The sequence below is a fragment of the Tauraco erythrolophus genome, chromosome 12 (genome assembly GCF_009769465.1).
Source record: "Tauraco erythrolophus isolate bTauEry1 chromosome 12, bTauEry1.pri, whole genome shotgun sequence".
Classification (NCBI taxonomy): domain Eukaryota; kingdom Metazoa; phylum Chordata; class Aves; order Musophagiformes; family Musophagidae; genus Tauraco; species Tauraco erythrolophus.
This window is the reverse complement of record NC_141476.1, coordinates 16,438,344-16,460,023: the sequence shown is the minus strand read 5'-3', so window position 1 is coordinate 16,460,023 and position 21,680 is coordinate 16,438,344. Positions and strand designations below refer to the sequence as shown.

Here is a 21,680-nt window from a genome sequence, read left to right as displayed (position 1 = left end):
TTCCTTCATGTTGGAAAGATTTGATCCCGGCTCTGCTCGCTGTGCCTTTGCTGGGGGCTGGGAGCAGAGGAGGGGGAATGGGAGAGGGTTGGCGATGAGACCCCTCTGGGGGCTGGGAGCAGAGGAGGGGGAATGGGAGAGGGTTGGCGATGAGACCCCTCTGGGTGCTGGGGCAGGGGGAGCGAGGGGGGATGCTTCTCACCTGGGCAAGGCTCACTGGCTTGGGTGGGGGACCATGCTGCAGCGGTGCTCACCGCCGCGCTTGCCTCACCCTGTGCGCTTGGCTTGCCACCCAAGCAGGTGAGGCTGGGCACCCCCCAATTCCTGCCCCCACTCCCCCAGCCTCCGGAGCTGCTTCAGCTAAGACACCCCCAGGGCTGGCTCCCAGCCCTCCCTGGAGGATGCTGCATACTGGTGGGTGATGAAGAGCAGGATGAGCAGATGTGGGGGGCTTGTACCACCCCCCAGGGGGGCAGTGGGTGCCACAAACTGACATCCCTCCCTCCTGTGCCCTCCTTGATAGGCTCGGCCCCCCCTGGACTCCCCTCGACCTCAGCGCCCCGGCACGTGCCCACCATGCCCGTGGTCGGCGTCCTCCTCTGGGCCACCCTGCTGACTCTGGGCTGGCGGGCTGCTCACGCCAAGGACCACGGCTTTGCCACCCCGAGAGTCCAGCTCTCCTTCAAAGGTAAGAGCCCGGCAGCAGGAGTTGGGGAGTGGGGTGGTACTCCAAGAAGATGGAGGAGACCAGCAGCATGCCGGTCCAGGCTGCTCCTCCTTCTCCTTGCCCGGGGGAGCATCAGCAGACTGCACCCCAGAAATCCCTGTGGGGATCCGTACCCTGGCGCGGCCGAGCTCCCAGTCTGCCCCCCGCTCCCAGCCTGGGGAGGCTGGTAGCCTGCCCAGAGTCCTCCCAGTATGCTTCGCCTCGCGGGTGGGTGGCTGGGTGGCTCCCTCCATCTGGCGAAGCTGGGTACTGAGGTGCGGGGAGCCCCCCCGGCAGCACCCCGAGTCCAGACAGCAGCTTGACACCACCCCAACCCCCCCATCTGGTATTAACGCCTGGGAGCTGCCTGGGAGCTGGCAGGGAGCCGGCAAGAGGGGAGAATGCTGGGGCTTGGGGGGGGGGGGGGGGGGGGGGCGGAGGGAAGGGGCTTAACCCTTTGATACTGGGTCTGCCCGACCCACCCAGCTGGTTCTGGGAGCTGTGGGGACACCCCAGGGTCAGCTTTGGGGTGCATGTTGGTGGAGGGGCCGGTCGAAATACTGGAGATGGAAACATCGGAGCCACTGCTGCCGTGGGGATGCTGAAAGGGAGTAGAATGAGGGGGCGATGAGGCAGGGCTTGGGGTTGCAAACCTCGAAGAGCGGACCAAAAATTACCCACCAACACAGGCAGGGTGAGCCGCTGGTGCTACAGGCTGGTCTGGGCAGGAAAAATGGCTGGTATGAAGAGGCTAAGGACAAGTCCAGGCTGGAAAGGAGCGAGTGGTTCCTCCCCATGCAGCAGGCGCCGCTTTCCTCTCCAAAAGGCGCTTTCGGAGGATTTTTGGGGGGCTGCCGGGGCACTTTGGCCCCTGCCCTTTCCCGCTCAGGGAGGCATCCCTCACCCTGGCTCGGGGCATCTCTTCCTTGCTGCCAAGGCGAGGGGAGGCTCCGGAGAAGTCCCGGCTGGACCCTGGTGGCCCTGGTGAGGTGAGTGTTAAGACCTGTGTCTGTCCCGCAGCCGCTGGCATGCCAGGGAGCGGGATTAATTCCAGATAAGCGTGGCTAGGCCTGCTTTGCCATGGGGTGGGGGTTGGTTTGGGGTTGGTTTTTGACCCCGGCTGGGTGGAACAGAGGTCCCTGGTTGTGCCCAGGGGACCTGGGAGCGTCACCCAAATGCACATGGTGTGTCGGGATCTCTGGCGGTTCTCCCTCCTGCCTGCAGACTGCAGAGCCCTGGGATGTTCTGGCAGGGTCTGGCTGGGCTCTCCCTGCCTGAAGGTGGGATTCATGGTGGGAGAAAGGCCAGTTCATACTAGCACACAGAGGAGAAATGCTGGCAGCATGCCAGATCCGAGCACACCGGGATCAGGAAGGGATGCCGCTCACCCCTTCCCTGCCCGTGCTCTTGCAGCAGCGATGGAGAATTAGCCCAGGGTCTTCCTCAGGGGCCAGCTGGGAGCTGCACACCGAGCTGCCAGTAAGCAGCTTTCCCAAGTCGATAACCTGCACGCATCCTTCTTAAAGCTGTGGGGCCACGAGATGCGGAGTGGCTGCAGCACTTCCCGGCCAGCCCAGCCCCTTCTTTTCCTCGGAGAGCCTGGGCCCATACCCAAATCCCTCGGGGTGGCTGAGCAGGCGGTGGGGCTGGGCATGATGGGAGTCGGGCCATGGATCACTGGTGTGATAAGTTGGGCTGCGCTCTGCTGGCAGGACTGTGGTACCATGGGGGACCCGGTGGCCATTGACATGGGCATGGCTGGAGGGGTGCTGTTGGAATTGAGGTGCAGGTCCCTGCCACCCGCATCCCCCAGCCACGGCACTGCCTGGTGGGACCGAGGTGGCACTCAGTGGGGTGCCGGGGAAGGAGCTGTGCTGGTGGGAGCCGCCATGTCCCCATGTCGCGTCCTCCCCTCTCCGGCGCCTGTCCTGGGCCGTGCTGCCTGGAGCCCCGCCAGCCCCGGGAGCGTCTCTGCGTTTGTTTGCCTTTGCTTGTTATCGCGCGCCGGAGGTTTGTCGCAGCTCCCCAGGGCCTGCGTCATCCTCTACGGAACCCCATCGTCTTCGAGTGCTTAAAAAAAGATATGTAGAAAATAACGAAGCAATAGGAAGGGGGCTGGAGCCAAGCTCCTTCGCCCTGGTGCAGGGTGATGGGCTGGGCAAGGTCATCCCCTGGTCCTTCCCACCCCATCCTGTGACCCCCATGGTCCCCCTCCGTCTGTCCTCCCTCTCAAGGCTTTCCTGTCCGTGTGTCAGCTGGAGGAAGGTGACCGGCACGGAAAGAACAGCTCTGGGAGCGGCTCCGGCACGGCTCCCTTTTGCCAACAGCTCTTCCCAGATCCCAGCCCGGTGCTGGCCAGAAATAGGGTGGATATTTTTAATCATCTCCTTGCTGACAATTCCCCCCCTCTCCTGTACACATCCTGCAGTCCTCTCTCCTCCAGGCCAGGGGCTCAGGCACCAGAGGGATCGATGCTTTCTCCACAGAGATGCAGGAGGTGATGATGATGATGGTGATTCATCCCTCCGTGTCCTGCTCCCCGTCCGGCGTGGGAAAAGTGTGCGGGAAGGAAGGGTGGGCTCTCGCCCCGCATTGCCACGGGAAACTCTCAGGGTCAGGGCTCTCCATGGGGCTTCAAAGGGGGAGCTGCTACCCCTGACACCAGCCCCACCATGGCGATGGAAACAGCCACGCCAACACCTTTCGGAAAAGCCGTGGCAGAGGTCCAGCTAGGGGGCAGCCCTGGCCGGGTGAGAGGCAGGGCAGTTCCTGCGGGGGGAAAAAGTACTTAAAAAAGAATAAATCAAGCAGTGGAGTCTCCTCTTGGCTCCGCTGCCAGCCCCCTGTGTGACCGTGCTCTTGACTGACTCGTGCCTCAGTTTCCCCTCCTGCCCCGCTGGCATCTCGGCTGGCAGCCGGGAGACATCGGCACACTTGATCCGGGGCTGGGGGGTGGCAGATGGCTGGAGAAGAGCCCAGCGAGGGGGTTGTGTCCTCGGGGGCCACCCAGGCGCCCTCCTAAGCTGCTGCAGCTGTGGGCACCTCTTGGCAACAGCGGGCTGGGATAAACATGGGGGAGAGACAGGGGGGATGCATGGGCAGGGCCTTGGGGACATCCGGCCCTGGAATGTGCCGGGAGAGCTGGTGCTGTCGTGGGTTGGGGGTGCACTGGACCCCCGTGTTGCTCCTTAGACCCCTTAAAAGAGGGGCTGACACTGCAGTCACCTCTCCCATACCCTGGGGGATGGGGACATGGGGCTGAGCCCTGCGACCCCTAAGAGGATTTCTTTGGCTGGGGCAGTGGGGGGCTGCAGCAGGGCCCCCCCACCTGCCAGGACCGGCTGCTGCAGGGGCTGAGCCCCCCAGGTTCTGGCTGCGAAGCTCCATAAGCTCCTTAACCCCCTCCCCCAAAAAACCCAAAACCATGTGATTTCAGCTTCCCGCCCCCCCCCCCCCCCCCCCGGCCAATACCTAATAATCTCGTTAACCCTCAAATTAACCACGGTCCTTCTGAAGCAGCGCAGCCAGCATGGCCCTTCCTGGGGTCCTGGCATGTGTGTCTCCCCCTCCCTGGGCACCCCCAGTCGCTCCCTTCCCTGCTGCCCTTTCGGCAGGGAGCAAAGGGCCTGGAAAAGCAGCCGCCTTCCCGCCCAGCGCCTTGCCCTGCTCCCGGGGGCTGCAGAAGAACATAATGTCAAAAAATTCTTTTTTTTAAAAAAAAAAAGCCCCGAAGGTGGCCAGTGGGGACAGCTCAGCTCTTTGCTTTTGTGGGGATTAAAGTGCTTTTTTTTCGAAGCCGGACTCCTTCCCGAGGGGGTTTTCCTGCTGCTGGAGCATCCCCTGGAGCAGCTCCCCCGCGGGCATCGGGGTCCGGGCTGCCGAGCAGTGCTCGGTGGGGACGGGGTCCCCCTGCCAGCGATGCTCGCTGGGGCTCGTGCCCCCGCGGGCGGTTCGGGCGGGCTCATCGGGGGATGAATCAGCGGTTTCGGCTGAAAAAAATGTGGTTTTCCTTTTTTTGTTTGTTTTTTTGGCCTTCACCCAACTGGCCGGGCAGCAATGGCAGCAGCGAGGGGGGAGCACCCGTTCGGCCCCGCTTTTATCCCAAGGCATTCAAGCCAGGCAGCACCTGTACCGTGGAGCGGGGCGATGCTCCTGGGGCGGGCTGGAGATGGTCGGGGCTGGCAGGCGGCGAACGGGAGCCGGAGCCATTTCATCTCCCGAGCCCTGGCAAGGCAGCTTCGGTTTCCTCCCACCTGTGAATCGGTTAAATGGGAAAAAAGCTTGGCTGGGGGCCACGGAAACTCTCTTATTACATGTAATTAGCTTAATTACATCATAAATAACCCATCAAGGGGTAGCGGAGTGACGCTCAAACAAATAAGCAATTCTGCTTTCATCGGGCGACCCACCCAGCGCTTTGATCAGCCCCAGTAACAACAAATGCTTTAAAACACGCGAGGGGCCGCATCCAGACCCCCATCCCTCTCCTGCCATCGGTCCCCATCCCTCCCCTCCACCGGGTACCCAAAGAGCCGCAGCCCAAATTTCAAGCAGGGATAAAAAAAAAAAACAACAAATAAAACGAAGAGGGGGAGCATTCTTAAAAATTGGGGCGTGCTTGTAAATTTGTGGGACAAAATACTCCGGGATGAAGTCGGGATTTATCGCTGCTGGGCCGGGCTCCCTTGGGATCAGCGCTGGGCTTCTCCATCGGCATTTGGAGGGAATCCATTCCCCCCTCCCCCGAAAGAAAGAGCTCCCAAAAGGCTCTGCCGCTGCCAGCCGGGGGGGAGAGCGCTTATTGAATATAAACACGCCGTGTAATTTACATGCTAATTATGTTGAATGCGCTACAAGCCCATAATTAGAAACTAATTAGGTGAGAGCGCCTGTAATTGGTTTCGTGGTGGGGGGGGTGGTTGTGCGGTGATGGTGCACCTGGGGAGGTGACCGGCTTGGATCCTAATGGCATTAAGGCTTCGTGCCGGCGCCTTGGTGATGTTTGGGGGGGTCGGGAGGATTTGGGGGGCTGGGGTGGAGTGAGCAGCAGCCTGGGATGCTCGGTTTTTTGGGGTCCCCTAAAATCTCACCCTTGCTTTGGAGCTCAGCGCCAGTCTGTGTGCCGATGGGCGATGGCTGGGGACCCCGCACTACTGCCCGGCGCGGACGGCGGTGGTAGAGGTGCAGAAGTGCGGGCAGCTGCCGGAGCTGTAAATTCAGCCGGAATTTGGCGTTCGGGGGGGATTTGGCTTTGCAGAGCGTGTCATCGGGCGGTGCCGCCCCCGCGGGCAGAGCCGGGCGGGCAGAGCACCCCTCGATGCCGGCCAAGGGGTTGCTGGCCGCCGGCATCGCTCGAGGGCGCTGGGTAATTAAATCATAACGCCCGAGGCCACCGAACGATGGCGGGGAGGCGAGTCCCGGGGGGCCGGGGCGCTCCATGAGATGCTGCGAAGGGACGGTCCCCGGGGAGGCCACCCTGGCTGCGATGCCGGGCTGCTCCTGGCTCCGGTGCCGGGCAATTAAAACAGGATTAGGCTCCTGGCCAGCCAGGGAAGCTCCGCCGGTGCTGGGATTGGCAGCGGGGATGCAGGAGGGAATATGCTTATCAGGGCGCATCGGCTAACAAGCCGGCTCCTCCAGCCCCGGGGAGGGGGGGGACCCCCGCGACGGCCGGGGGCAGGTTTAGGGGCACTACAGCAGGGGGGGATTAGGCGGGGAGAGCGGGGAGGGGGGGGGTGGCGGTTCTGGAGGTCAGAGGTTGAGGTGAGGGTTCACCTGCCCCTCTGTCTCCTTTGCAGAGGGCGTCACGGGGCAGTGGGTCCGTCCCCGCCCTGCTTTGGGGTGCCCCCTCTGATCGCTGAGGCGTGGGGGGCTGAATGGAGCCTTCGGCAGGGGACCTGGGCCCTTTGTGCTGCTGGCCCCATTCCCTGCTGGTCCCTGCCAAGCCCTGGGGTCGCCCATCCTAATGGATGGGGGATATTTGGGACCGCTGACAGGACACCCTCCGCTGCTGGTGTCCTGGCACTGCCCAGCTCAGCCCCAGGGTCCCGGCTGGGAGCAGGAGGTGAGGACAGGAGCATGTCCCAGTGTGGAGCTCCTGCCTGGTTTAACCGCCATCCCTGGATGTGCCTGCCCTGGAGTTGTCCCTGCCCCAAGCGGCATGCTGGACATGCAGTTCCAGCACCGGCAGTGGGTCCCCAGCGCCGGTAGTGGGTCCCCAGCGCCGGTGACGACCTGTCCTGCTCTGCCTGCGTCATCCCGCTGCCGGAGCTGCCCTGCCCTTTCCTGGCTCCCAAGCTCTGACACCAGCATCCCTCTGGGGGAAGCCCCAGCAAATTCATCCTGTGGCCTCAGGGCATGGTGTGCGGCACACGCATGGACACACGTGGTGTGGGACACACGCATGGACACACGTGATGTGGGACACACACATGCACACACACATACGTACACACATGCTGTGTGGAGCACACTTGCATATACCTGCATTGTATGGGGCACTCACCCGCTCTCACGCACACCCCCTTGGGTACATGTGCACACGCACAGCGCAGCACACATGTGCACCCACACACTGTGTGGGGCACACGCACACACACAGTGTGGGGCACACATGTTGCATGGTGTACGTGCGCACACGCTGCACCCTGTACATGCACACACACACGCACGTTACATGGGGCAGCTGCTGGCCATGGGGCACGCAGGGACTAGACCCAGTGCGCCGTGGCACAGGCAGGGGACACCATGGGACAAGCAGGGGACGCGGCGGGTGGCAAGCCAGCCAGCACCGGCAACAGGGAGCATCTGGAGCCCAGATGGGACAGGCAAGAGGAGGAGCATGCTGTGGGGTGGGTGGGCAGCCCCTCTGGCCCCCCACACCTTGCACTGTGCCACCCCACCTCTGCCATGGTGGGGGGCACCCGCCCTGCCCGCAGCCCAAACCACCGGCCCCTCTGCATGCCCACCATGCTCACCCTGTCCGTCCAGCCCTGGCAGGCAGGGGGACCCTTGGGCGGGTGGGGGGTGATGTCATGTCCCATGACGCCGTTTCCCGCAGCGCACCCTGGCCAGTTTCCGCCCTGTGGTGCCTGGCACGTCGTGGCCTCAGCGCTGCAACTGAGCAGTGCCGAGGGGGCTGTGGGTGCCCCACGGTGGGGCTGGGGGCTGAGGGACACTGCTGCCAGCCCTGCCACAGAATGGGTTCTCCCACTGACATGTATCTGGCCACACCTGGGCACCCTGTGCCCCCATGGTGTGGAGTCTCATGGAGATGCCCCTTTTCCTCTGGCCAGCAGGAGGGTGGTTGCCCACCCTGCCCTGAGCCACTAGCCCCCTGCCAGCCCCTCAGCCCACCCCCAGGATGCCAAGCAAGGGGTGCCCAGGGCTGTGCGAGGAGGTCCCTGGCACTGCTGGAGTGCCAGAGTGCAGGGCACAGCCTGCCCCCCATCCCTCCCACTCCCAAAAAAGAGCAAGTCCTGCATGCCCAGGGTGGGAAGGGACCCTGGGGACACCCATGGGATGTTGCCAGCCCCCCGTGGGGCTGGGAGGTCAGGGAGATCTGCAGGCACTTGGCATCTCGGCTGGGAATGGCAGCCAGATGCTGGAGCCCTGCCCGGCTCTGCCTGGAAACCGACGTGGTCCTTCCCACTCCCGATCCCTGGGACCTGCCTGGGAAGAAGTGGGGGGGTCCCCGGGGGCTACCCCCAGCCCCAGCACCTGGTACCTGCACAGGGCACATCCCTGCATGGAGGGACAAACTCTGCAGGGTGGAGGTGTTCATGGAGCCAGTGTTCCATGAACACTAGCATCCAAAGGAGGTGAAAGGAGGTGGCATCTAGGGCAGATGACATTCCATGAGGATGGCATCCAAAGGCCAAAGGTGGCAGATCCAAAAGGAGCGGCATCTCCAAAGGGGGTGGCATCAGAGGCAGATGGCATCATGTGGAGGTGGCATCTGATGGCTACAGGTGGCGTCTGAATGGGGTGATGCCTTCAAAGGGGGTGACACCTCCACAGAGGATGGCATCTGGTGCAGATCATGTCCATTGGAGGTGGCATCTGATGGCTGTTGAGGGCATCCAAAGAGAGAGGCATCTCCAAAGTGGGTGGCATCTGGGGCAGATGTCATCCCATGGAGGTGGCATCTGATGGCTGAGTTTGGCATCCAAAGGGGTGACACCTCCAGAGGAAGTGGCATCTGATGGCTGGGAATGGCATTCAATAGCTGTTGGTGGCATCCAAAGGGGTGGCACCTCCAAAGGAGGTGGCACCCAGGGCAGATTATGTCCCATGGGGGTAGAGTCCTCTCTCTTGCTCATGCCCTGGCCCCTGCCACGTGGTCCTTGGCACGGGCCCACATCATCTGCAGCACTTCTGCCTTCCATCTGGCTGCCTCATTGCACTTGTGAATATTCATGACCCTCATTATCCTCTTTCACTCGTTGCTCCCACACTCAGGCTAAAAATAACTTCTCAAGGGGGGGATGGGGTGCGCAGGGCGGGGGAGAGCCTCGTCCCCTCCCTGGGAACTGTTTCTTTGGGGTGCTGGCTCCTTAGGGTGTCAGCTCCCCCATCTGAGGAGCCAGTGGCCTGACTGGGATGTGGGGGCACAGGGCAGGAGAGGGACTGTGCCAGAGATTTTGGGAGCTGCGAGCTCTTGGCTGGGGTGCCGGGGAACCCCCCTTCCTGCTCCATCTCAGTGGGGAGCTCCACTCTCTGCTGTGGGATGCTGGGTCTCCCGAGCCCAGTTCCTTGCTGCCCACTTCCTTGGCCACTCTTGGTTGTCCCAACCGGCCATGAGCATCTCCATCACTGTCCCATGTCCTGCATAGAGGTGACAACATCGTGACACTCATGGAGGTGGACCCCACGGCCTGGAAGGTGGGCGCCTCCTCTTGCAGGATGTCCTCCAGCTGGGATCAAGCTTGGACTCAGGGGCAGGGGTGGCACCGCGGAAGGTGGTGGTCCCTGGGGTGCTGATGCCTGCCCCTTTGCCCCCGCAGAGCTGAAGGCGACGGGCACAGCACACTTCTTCAACTTCCTCCTCAACTCCAGTGACTACCGCATCCTGCTGAAAGACGAGGACCACGACCGCATGTACGTGGGCAGCAAGGACTACGTCCTCTCGCTGGACCTCCATGACATCAACCGCGAGCCCCTCATCGTAAGCTGCCGTCTCAGGGCAGGGGTGGAAGGAGGGCACCCAGGCGGGCATTTTGGATGCTGGGACAAGAGTTTGATGTGCATCGCTGGTGCTGGTGGGGAAGAGGTGGGGCTGGGTGGGAGCCCTGGTCTCCCCTGGGCTGGTGTCTCTGCAGATCCACTGGCCCGCGTCCCAGCAGAGGATCGAGGAGTGCATCCTGTCGGGCAAGAACAGCAACGTGAGTGGCCACCATGAACCCCTTTCTGGTAGCAATGGGGCAGTTGATGGCCAGCACTGGAAGAGGATTCCTGTCCTCATGTCTTACCCTGGAAAAGCCATCCCCCAAGGTCCCCTGTAGCTCAGCAGCATCTGCAGCCATCCTGGGATGGGGTTGCCTCCAAGGTGTCAGTGTCCTGCCACCTGTTCTGTCCCAGCCGTGCAGGTCCTGCAGAGCTTCCTGGGCAAGCAGGAGGCCAAGCTTGCCATGCTGCTTCCTCCTGCTGGTCAGGGCTGGGCCCTCCAGCATGCCAACCCATGGCCCATGCCAACCCATGAGCCACACTGACCTATAACTCATGTTGTCCCATGACCCAAAGCAACCCATGCCCCATACCACCCCTTGACCCATGCCACCCCTTGACCCAGGCCAACCCATGCCCCATCCCAACCCATGACCATGCCAACCTGTGGCCCCACCCCAACCCATGGCCCCGTGCCATGTCCCATGCCAGCCTCCCACCCTCCTGGCTCCTTGACCTTCTTTCTCCCTTCCCCAGGTTCTACCCCATGCCAGGGGGCTTTGCTCTCATGGTGTGTACCACATGCACGTGGGTGCTGGGGGGCAGTGGGAGGGGGGAGTGCCCCTGTCCCCTTGCAGGGGTTGTCACCTCCCTCCTCTGCTTCCCAGGGGGAGTGTGGCAACTTCATCCGCCTGATCCAGCCCTGGAACCGGACCCACCTCTACGTGTGTGGCACCGGTGCCTACAACCCCATCTGCACCTTCGTCAACCGTGGACGCAAAGCCCAGGTGAGGGGCGGGAGGGACAGGAGGGCGATGAGCTGGTGCTCGGCCTGATGGTGCCGGCACAGCCACCATGGGACTGCAACGGGGGGCAGAGGGGCAGCATGGCACAGCTTGTCTGTGTCGGCTGGTGCTGGGAGGTTTAGGGGGGCGGCGGCCAGCTGGGATGACTGTGGCTAACAATGCTCTGCTGCTGAGCGGGGCTGAGCCGTCTTTGCAGACCGAGGACTTCTCTTCATGCCGGAACCGGGCCGCCCCGGCTGGACCCCAACGCTGGCTTCCATGCGACGTGCCCCCCTGTCCCGCCGGCCACAGCCACACCCACCGCTGGATCTACTGGGGCAAGGGACGTGTCCTCCCCTGGCTTCCTACCCGCCGCTGGGCTGCCAAGCCCCTCGCCATGGATGTGGAGGATACGTGGCACCACCCCGGCATTGCACAGAGAGAACCATGGCAAGGACCATGCTGGCACATGTGGCTGTGCCAGGGATGTCCCTGGATGGATGTCACCTACTCTGAGGACCTGGATGGATGTCACCTGGCCCCGAAGACTGTGTGGCATGCAACAAGAAGGCTGTGTGGGCTGGATGCGTGGCAGACAGAGAAGCTCTTTCGGGATGGTGTCCGGGGGGGCCCTGCACCGCACCAGGTGTCCGCCCCCTCCGTGCCAGGATGGCAGGTCCCGGCCTGCGTCCTTGCCCGGGGTTGGAGTGAGCCGGGTACTGCCAGCCCAAGCCGAGGGAGGAATGTGGCACTGGACGTGGAGGACGGGTGTGTGTCCCAGTGACCCCCGAACCTGGCATGAGCACCCAGAGAGACGCACACTGCTCGGGCCACACTGGATTGGGACCGGATTAGGTCCAGACTGGAGGCAGACAGGGCAGTGGCAGCGTTTGAGGAGGGCCAGGGGTACCAGTGCAATTGAAGTGAATTGAACCTCAGTTCTGCGTCAGAGAGCAGGATCCATCCCAGAGAAGCTCCTGCTGGAGGCCAGCCCAGCCCAGAGCATCTGGGGACCCCGCCGGCACTCCTGCTCTTGGGGTTCCCCCGCCTGCCCCCGCCCCGGCGGGTCCTTCCCCACCCCACCGGCGCTAACTCTCTGCCCTGCTCCTTTTCCCCAGGGGTTTCCACCGAGCCAGCCGGGAGGCCGGGAAAGCAGATCCGCCGACGGCCCCCTCAACCCAAGACCAGCACAAAGCAAGGTGGGAACCAGTCTGGGAGCCCACCGCAGCCGTGCCCGCCTCTCCCCCGGGCCACACCGCAGCCGTGGGCTCCTTCTCCTTCCCACCGGCATGCTTCCAAACCCCTGGCCGGGCGCCCCGTGCCATGGGCATCCCCACCATCTCCTTCCCTCTTGGCAGAGCGTCCTCTGGTCACCGGCCTGGTGTCTCCGCTCTCCTTCTCTCACTAACTCCTTCTTACCAGGCCGCACATGGGTCCTCTTCTGGGGGACACTGTCAGGGATTGTGGCTCCCCCTACCTCGCTGTGGCTTCGCCCAGCTCCGGGCTCGCCGTGTCTTTCGGAAGCAGGGCCACGTGTTGGCAGAGCCATGAGGCTCCGGATAGTTCAGGGGAGGATGCTGAGGTGATGCGCAGGTGTTTTGGTAGGGTCTACAAAAACATCTCTGAGCCGCTGCTTCGCTCTGCCCCAGGAAGGGGCTTGTGTTGTCCCAGCGGGCAGGTGACAGTGTCCCCGGATTATGGGGACACCCAGCATCCAGCCGTCCCTGACAGTGTCATCCCCCGAGCCTCTCCCCTCCGGACTAACATGGGTCGCTTCATGGGCCGGGGCGCGTGTGGGATGCAGGCACCCTGGGGCAGCCTGGGCTTCCCCCATGCCTGTCCCTCTGCCCCCCTGGCTCCGAGGCTGGGTTGTAGGTGGCCATGACCATCTCACGGGCTGCGTATGTTTCCCACGGCCAACTTCCCTGGCAGGGAAGCACTGTTGTGTTTCTGCCTGGCCATATCTGGTCCCAGCATCCGCAGGGAGAAGCTCCCTGGTGTGGGTCCCTGTGCCCTGAGCCAGGGGTCCTTGGTGGCTGCGGGCACCCACTTTGCAGCAGCTCTATGTTTCAAGGCACAGTAGCTGAGCAGCAGTGCCAGCACCGCGATGGCTCGTGGATTGGCCGGCCGGGAGGGTGAGATGGCGCGGGCCAGGCCAGAGATGTGCTGGAGAGCCACATTGTTGCTGCAAAGGGTTTTGCCCAGCTCAGGAGCGGGGCTGATGCTGGGCAGAGGAGTTAGTGACGGTGCCGGTGGCGCAGTGCGGCCATGGGGATGGCGGAAGCATGGCCGTGCCCATCTCTGCAGCTGGGTGCCCCAGGAGGAGCTGGTGCCAGCAAACCCTCCCATGGGAGATGTGCACGGTGAGCATCCCAGCTCCCCATCCTCTCCTGCCCTTCCCAGAGTCAGGGGCTCTGCCAGGACTCTGCTCGCCTCTCCATGGAGGGTGACCGCCACCGTGTCCATCATCCCAGCGTCGAAGCCAGGGCATGGGGCCAGCAGGCAGCTCCACCAGCCCAATTCAGTTGCCTGAGGTCCTCCCTGTGCCCAGGCTCCCTGTGGGTGCTGCTGTGCTGCTGCTTCATCGTGGCTCCGGGGGTCTGTACGCCAGTGGCGAGGGGTGACCTGGCTGGGCCTGCCTGCAGCTGGCACTGGCAGAGGATTTTGTGCACATCTCTGGAGGCAGCGTGGGTCGCGCCCCTGCCTGGGGATGCATGACGGTGCCGGGGATGGCTGCAGGGAAGGCAGAGGCGATGGCGGGGAGGCGGCTCCTAACGGCACGGGGCGAATCCTCTGGATCGGGTGCAGCATCCCACCACAATGCCACCCCAGCAGCACCCACTGGAAAATGGGTCCTGGCAGGAGGAGCACGGTAGGTCTGCGGGTCAAGCTGTGCCACTGGCCACATCCTGCCTGCCGAAGCCATCGGAGCTGTGTGACCTGGAGCCTGCCAAGTGGCACCCCACAACGTGCGGCACAGGCAGCTGGAGCGAAGAGGTGGACGGAGGGAGATGTCTGCCCAGAAGCGGGCAGGGGGGGTGGATGCCCTATTTCAGCCTGGCAACTCAGCTGAGTCTCCAAGCGATGGAGGGCACGGAGAAGCACCCAGCAACATCAGAGAAGTAGCGCCCAGGGGCTTCAGCTTCTCAGGAGACCTGCAGACCCTTGGTGTGATCCATCTGCATCCGTCCTTGCTGCTGGACTGCGTCCTAGAGGAGGCTGCCTCTCCCAGCGGGCTTTGGAACGTGCCGCGGGAATGGAGGGGTGAAAGTCTAACCAGCTCCTCCATTTGCTTCCTCCTCCAGGATTATATTTTCTACCTAGAGCCAGACAAGCTGGAGTCGGGCAAGGGCAAGTGTTCCTATGACCCCAAAGTGGACACCGTCTCTGCGCTGATAAGTGAGTCTCATAGCCTCCCAGGGCCAGCACTGCCTGCGTTGGGCAGAGGGAACGCGCAGGCGAGGTGGGACAGCTGGTCCACCATCTTCCTGCATTGCCCAACTATCACCAAGGAGTTGGGCTCCTGCCCCTGCCACTCCAGCTGTGAGTGGCCAGGCACCTGGGATGCCCAGTCTTTGGGCACCTGGCTCAGCAGAGGTGAGGGTCCTGGTTACAGACCAGTGCCAACCTCCTGCGCTCTCTGGGATGGCCACAGGTGGTGCCTCTTGGTTGCATGGTGGCTACTGGCCAGGGCTGGGACTGGATGGAGCCAGGGGCAGTGGGAGAGGTGGGTGGATGGGATTAGGCGGGGGTCCCAGGCTGATCTCTGCCCTCTCTAGATGAAGAGCTCTATGCTGGTGTCTACATCGACTTCATGGGCACAGACGCAGCCATCTTCCGCACCATGGGCAAGCAGACGGCCATGAGGACAGACCAGTACAATTCACGCTGGCTCAATGGTGAGTTCAGGGTGTCATTGGCCCAGGTTCCCTGGAGACCCCACGGCTCAAGCCCTAGAAATGAGACCAGTTGTGTCATACTGCGTCCTTCTCCCAGGACAGAGACAGTAGCCAGCATGGGCAGGTGGATGGGTGGTGGTGTGGGATGGAGAGGTGGATGGATGGATGGATGGATGGATGGATGGATGGATGGATGGATGGATAGATGGACGGAGAGATGGGTAGAGAGATGAGTGGACAGATGATGGATGGATGGATGGTTGATGGATGGGTAGACGGATGGGTGGACAGGTGATGAATGAATACATGATGGATAGACAGATGGATGAATGGATGACGGATGGATGAATGGATGGATTGGTGGATGGATGGATGGATGGATGGATGGATGGATGGAGACCTAGGCAGAAGAGCAGAGGGCTAGCTGTGTTGCAGCACGGTGACAGACGTGCTGAGGTCTTTGCTGGGTGGCAGGAGCAGTCAGCTGGCAAGAGACGGGGCTGGCTCTGCCGGAGTCCATGCATGGGTTTCTGCAGGGCTGAGATGTCAACCATGTCGCCTGCAGTCGGTGACCCCAAGCGCTCATCCTGTCCCCTCAGAACACCCCTGCCCGTGGGACGGCAGCTGAGTAAACAGAGCAGAGCAGATGGGATGCTCCGGCCGGGCCGGGGAGCCGGCAGGGCAGTAACCCGAAGAGGGGGAGCTGTCAGCGCAGGCTGCGCACCGGCTGATGGATGGCACGGAGAAGCTTCCTGAGAAGCTTTCAGGCTGTGTGGTTCCTCCCCGGGGAGGAAGACCAGTTCCCACTGCCCTGCTCATAGAGCTGCCAGAGCCCCCCATCCTGCGGACCTCAGGGATGCTCTGAGCCCCTCCTGGAGCGCCAATGACCATCAGAGAGATCCGGTTCCTCAGCCCACCTCTGCAGCTCTGGTCCACATCCTGCAACCATGGCAGTGCTTTTCCAGGAGAGGGGCAATGCTGGAGGAGATGGGGGCTCCGCATCCCACTGCGGCATGGGGCAGGGGTGCTGCTGGGCTGACGGTGCCGTGCCATGCCGTTCCAGACCCAGCCTTTGTCCGCGCCCAGCTCATCCCTGACAGCAGCGAGAGGAACGACGACAAGCTCTACTTCTTCTTCCGAGAGAAGTCGGCCGATGCTCCGCTGAGCCCTGGGGTCTATTCCCGCATCGGACGCATCTGCCTGGTAGGTGGAGCGGCGAGTGGGCAGGGGAGTGGGCAGAGGGGTGGGTAGAGGGGTAGGCAGGGCTGAGCCCAGGGGTGCTTCCATTGCAGAACGACGACGGAGGCCACTGCTGCCTCGTGAACAAGTGGAGCACCTTCCTGAAAGCCCGGCTTGTCTGCTCCGTGCCGGGGCCCGACGGGATTGAAACGCACTTTGATGAGCTCCGTGAGTGGACGAGGGGGGCAGAGGGTCCTTTGGCACCCCTGCGGGCTTGGGTGACACCTTACCCTGTCTCATGGGGAGGGCTGGGGACCCCCTTGCTTCCCCCCAACTCTTAACTTTCCCATGGGGAGCTGCTCTCCCCGCTGCCCCAGGGTGCAAGGGGGGTCCCTGCCCACCTCCCCCATGGTGACACCTCCATCTTTCTGTCCCAAGAGGACGTCTTCATCCAGCAGACGCAGGACACCAAGAACCCTGTTATCTACGCCGTGTTCTCCGCTTCAGGGTGAGTGCTGACCCTCCTGGCATGGAGCAGCAGAGAGGGGGGTCCTCAGCTGGGTGGGGGTCCTGGCGATGCCGCGGTGGCGGGCAGCGCCACGCCCAAGGGTGGCAGCAGGTCCTTCCTCCCAGGTCGGTCTTCAAGGGCTCTGCCGTGTGTGTCTACTCCATGGCTGACATCCGCATGGTCTTCAACGGGCCCTTCGCGCACAAGGAGGGACCCAACTACCAGTGGATGCCCTACACGGGCAAAATGCCCTACCCCCGGCCAGGCACTGTAAGTACCCCCTGGGCACATGTTGGGGGGAGAGCTGGCGCCTGCTGGGCAGCCAGCGTGCTCTGAGCCGTGCCCGGCTAGTGGGTCACCAAGCACGGATGACATTCGTGCTGCAGTGCCCCGGGGGGACCTTCACCCCGTCCATGAAGTCAACCAAGGACTACCCCGACGAAGTGATCAACTTCATGCGCACGCACCCGCTGATGTACCACGCCGTCTACCCCACTCACCGCCAGCCGCTGGTGGTCCGCACCAACGTCAACTACCGCTTCACCACCGTGGCCGTCGACCAGGTGGACGCGGCAGACGGGCGCTATGAGGTGCTTTTCCTGGGCACAGGTACCCACGCCGCGCACCGCGGGGAACGCAGCATGCTCCGGCGCGGCCCCGGAGGGCACGGGCACCACCAGGGCTGGCCAGAGCACGTTGCCCTCCGCCATGCTGGAGCGGGGCAAGGGGCTGAGAACCCCTCTGAGATCCCTGCCCCTCCTTGAAGCTCCAGGCTGGTCCTTCCCCTGCCCCAGTGCTCATCCCACAGACCCCACTGTCCAGCTTGGTCCTTCCTTTAACCCAATGTCCATCCTCGGAGCCAGAGATCCAGCATGATACCTCCTGTCCTAGGCATGCCACCATCCAGCCTGGTCCTTTCCCAACCCTGGTGCCCTTCCTACAGGCTCTGTGATCCAGCCTTGTGCTTCCCATTGCCCACCCTAAGCCCACCATCATCCAGCCTCAAGCTTCTCCTGCCTGATTGCCCATCCTAGATGCATCAGCATCCTTCCCTGTCCTTCTCCATCCCCAGTGCCCATCCTGGGAACACTTGCCCAGCCTGATGCTTCGCCTGCTCTAATGCTCATCCTAGAGCCTCCGTGATCCATCTTGGTCCTTCCCCTGCCCCAGTGCCTGTCCTCTGCTGCTGTCTCCACCCTGCCCTGGGTGGTGGCAGTCCCTAGCCGTGAATGGTGACCTCAGCTGGTATGCCACACGCCAGGCACAGCCACCCGCTGCAGCAGGAGAGAGATGGGGATGGGCTTGAGGGGATCCTTCCTCCCCCTAGTAGGGACCCCCTTCCCAGGAGGGGAGGGCACAGGTGCCCAGGGGTGGCACTGAGCACCTGGGCACCGTGGTGTCTTGCAGATCGGGGCACAGTGCAGAAGGTCATCGTGCTCCCCCGAGACGACATGGAAACGGAGGAGCTCATGCTGGAGGAGATTGAGGTGTTCAAGGTAAGAGTTGTCCTGGTCTCCACCCTCCACTGAGTGTCCTCGACTCAGCCAGCCAGCCCCTTGGGGCACCAACCAGCCCCTTGGGACATCAGCCAGCACCTTGGGACACCAACCAGCCCCTTGGGACATCAGCTAGCTCCATAGCCAGCTCTGGAGGGACCCCAAGGTCCTCCTGCCTGCTGCCCCCTCGCAGCTCCCCCTGCCCACCCGAGCTGCCTTGGGGGTTCTGGGGTGCCCACCCTGGGGCTGCAGTATCAGACCAGGCACTCACCACTCCATCTCCTTCATTCCTGCTCCTGTCTAGGTGCCAGCACCCATCAAGACGATGACCATCTCCTCCAAGAGGGTGAGTCACGGCGTGTGGCAGAGGGCTGGGCAGATCCCAGCCATGGCACTGCCCAGTGTCACTGCAGCACCAGCGTGGGAGAGACACACAGGTGGTCCCAGGGCGAGTTGGCACCAGTGGGCCTGAGCGGCTCTGGTGTCTCAGCTGGTCCCAGTACTGGGAGGCTGCATCTCATTCTGGGGAGTCCTTGCAGAGTGGGGACGAGGTGACATCTCTCCCTGTCCTCTTTGTCTCCTCAACAGCAACAGCTGTACGTGTCCTCGGCTGTAGGCGTGACCCACCTGGCCCTGCACCGCTGCGATGTGTACGGGGAAGCCTGTGCCGACTGCTGCCTGGCCCGGGACCCGTACTGCGCCTGGGACGGCAGCGCCTGCACCCGCTACTCCGCCTCCTCCAAGAGGTACGGGGGGGCTGGGGAGAGCGGCAAGGAGGGACCTCCCAGCCCCAGGCTCCCCCGCTCAAATCCTGCCTCCCCACAGGCGGAGCCGGCGGCAAGACATCCGGCACGGCAACCCCATCCGCCAGTGCCGAGGCTACAACTCCAACGGTAAGTGAGGTCTGGGGCACAGCCCCGCAGCACGAGGGGCAGCTGGGGGTGCGTTCTGAGAGCAGGGGGTGTGGGCAACGGGCAGAGGGGCACGTGGGGGATGGATGCCCTGGTGGGTTGGTGGTTGTGTGGCTGGATATACAGGAAGAGGATAAGGATGGTTGGTTGGTTGGTTGGATGGACAGATGGACAGGTGGATGGATAGATGAGAGGGGTGGATGGATGGATGGATGGATGGAGGGGTGGATGGATGGATGGGTGGATGGATGGATGGATGGATGGATGGATGGATGGATGGATGGATGGATGGATACATTGGGGAGTAGGATGGATACGCTGAGGAGGGGATGAGCAGATTTGGATGGGTGGATAAGAGAGATGGATGAATGGATACCATGGGGGAAGGATGACCACAAATGAGTGGGTGTGTAGATGGATGGATGGATGGATGGATGAATACTTCAGAGGAAGATGAACATGGATGAATGGATGGATGGATGGGTACATTGAAGAGTAGGATGAACATGGATGGACGGATGGATACATTGGGGATGAAACATGGATGGACAGATGGATAAGTTGGGGAGGAGGGCAAGGAGATTTGGATGGGTGGATAGAGGGATGGATGAATGGATACCATGGGAGAAGGACAACCACAAATGGTTGAGTATGTAGATGAATGGATGGATGGATGGATGGATGGATGGATGGATGGATGGATGGATGAATGGATGGATGGACGGACAGACACCCTTGTGGAAGGATGATTATAGTAGAGGAGAGGGAGCACACTTGCTGGGTAGCTGGGGAGCAGGCAGACCCATGACTGGAGGCAGGCAGGAGCTCTCCCTTGGAGAGCAGGTGAGCCAGGCAGGGGGGCAGCGTGGCAGGGGCACGGGGGCATGCGTGTGACACAGCTGGCATGGCGTGCCCTGCAGCTAACAAGAACGCAGTGGAGGCCGTGCAGTACGGGGTGGAGGGCAGCACCGCCTTCCTGGAGTGCCAGCCCCGCTCACCCCAAGCCAGCATCAAGTGGTTGCTGCAGAAGGATAACAGCGACCGGCGGAAAGAGGTAGGACAGGGTGCTGCGCCACGGGGGTGCCAGGGGGTGCCGGGTGCCAGCTGGCTGAGCCATGCTGCCTCTCCGTCCCCCAGCTGCGAGTGGAAGGCCGGGTGCTGCGGACGGAGCAGGGCTTGCTGCTGCGCGCCCTCCAGCTTGCTGACAGCGGCCTCTACTCCTGCACCGCCACCGAGAACAATTTCAAGCACACGGTGACCAAGGTGCAGCTCCACGTCCTCAGCGGCCGCGCCGTCCACGCCGTGCTGGTCCAGGCAGAGAGCCCCCCCGGCCTGCCAGGTGCCCCCACTCCCCGCTACCAGGACCTGCTGCAGCTCCTCACCCAGCCCGAAATGGGACTCCTGGACCAGTACTGCCAGGGCTACTGGCGGCACACAGCTGCCAGCCCCCCCCAGCCGCTGGCTGGCCTCAAAGCCAAGGAGCAGCAGGACCAGAAGAAGCCTCGAAACCGCCGGAATCACCAGCCAGAGACCTACGGGCATACATGAAACCATCATCAGGGACTTTGCTAGCACAGTGGTCTATTTTTCCCCCCTTTTAATATTAAAAATATCTATAAATAAATAAATAAATATATATATATACACATCCACGCACACACACACAGAGACACACGCGCTCCCCTCTCCCACGGGAAATGGTATTTATTTGTAGGGTGTATATAGTCACTGGGGCGATGCGACCCCTGCCTCCCAGCCCCAGGAACGATTGGGGACCCCCAGGGCGGCCGCAGCCAGCATTGCTGTCTTCCTCCCTGCCCCAGGAGCCCCGGATCCTGGTGTGTGGGGACCACCGGGCACCGCAGCCGCCGTCTCCCCACAGCTGGGGCATGGCACCATGCTGGGGACCGAAGGTGCTGGGTCCTGGTGTGGGAGGGGGTGATGCCCTGCGGAGGGGGACAAACTCCAGCCAGGGGAATGAGGCAGGGGAGAGGTGGCACCAAACAAGGTCTGCCCCCCCACAACCTGGGCACGACTCTCACGGCTCTATGCCTCAGTTTCCCCACCCAGTTATCGAGGAGCAAGTGCTTTCTGTGGGAAAGCTGCACATCACCAGGCAAGCCTAAGAGAAGGGGGCTGTGGGGCCAGAGTACGCAGCCCCATCTGCACCCTGGTGGCTTGCTGGGGGGGGAGACAGCACCCAGATATCTGGGCCACAGTGGGTGTTCAGCTGGGCTCTTTAGGTGGAGAAGGGGCTGTGCCAGGGCAGAACCTCAAGCAGTGGCCAGCACTCACTGGCATGAGCACCCATGGGTGTTTGGGGCACCCAGCCCATAAGCCACCCCCTCAGTGGGTGCGGGGGGTTGTAAATAGTTGTACATGGGGAGCGCAAGGGTGGCCGGGGCCGAGCAAGTGTCCTCACCCACCGCAGACCGGGGGCACCCCAAATAAACACTGGCTTTGGGATGGAGGTGGGCGCCTGTGTGTGCTCTGTCGGGGACGGGGCATGGGCAGGGAGGGGGTGGCCAGGCGCTGCGCTGCCCCGTGGCCCCTACACTGAATTCCCTTAACTTTCCCCCGGAGCCCTGCGGGGGTGCGCATGCTTGGGCTGGAACCAGGCGGGGAGCGGTGGCGGGAGGGCACTGGAAACACTGGGAGGCTGTGGACACCGGGTGCTGGGGGTGGGCACTGAGCAGGATGGGGGGGTACTGGGTGGTACTGATTGCGTGTCAGGGGTACGCTGGAGGGAGTTCACTGGGCTGGGCTATGGGGTTGGTACCGGGACTGGGAGGACAGGCAGCATCAGGAGAAG

The 21,680-nt window shown here is 62.6% G+C and overlaps 1 protein-coding gene across 2 annotated transcripts; it reads left to right on the top strand.

Moving 5' to 3' along the window:
• Positions 1–576: 576 nt before the first annotated feature.
• Positions 577–20,416, top strand: SEMA3F (semaphorin 3F). 2 transcript variants are annotated; one of them, XM_086619223.1, is made up of 18 exons: positions 577–688; positions 9,712–9,872; positions 10,027–10,089; positions 10,759–10,878; positions 11,994–12,074; positions 14,181–14,274; positions 14,655–14,774; positions 15,838–15,977; positions 16,067–16,181; positions 16,392–16,461; positions 16,587–16,731; positions 16,848–17,070; positions 17,869–17,957; positions 18,262–18,303; positions 18,546–18,703; positions 18,783–18,850; positions 19,789–19,922; positions 20,006–20,416. In XM_086619223.1, exons 1-18 carry the CDS (start codon positions 577–579, stop codon positions 20,414–20,416), a joined length of 2,346 nt encoding a protein of 781 aa, XP_086475349.1. The 2 variants fall into 2 exon arrangements, with proteins under 2 accessions (XP_086475349.1, XP_086475350.1); XM_086619224.1 differs by lacking the exon at positions 11,994–12,074.
• Positions 20,417–21,680: the final 1,264 nt, after the last annotated feature.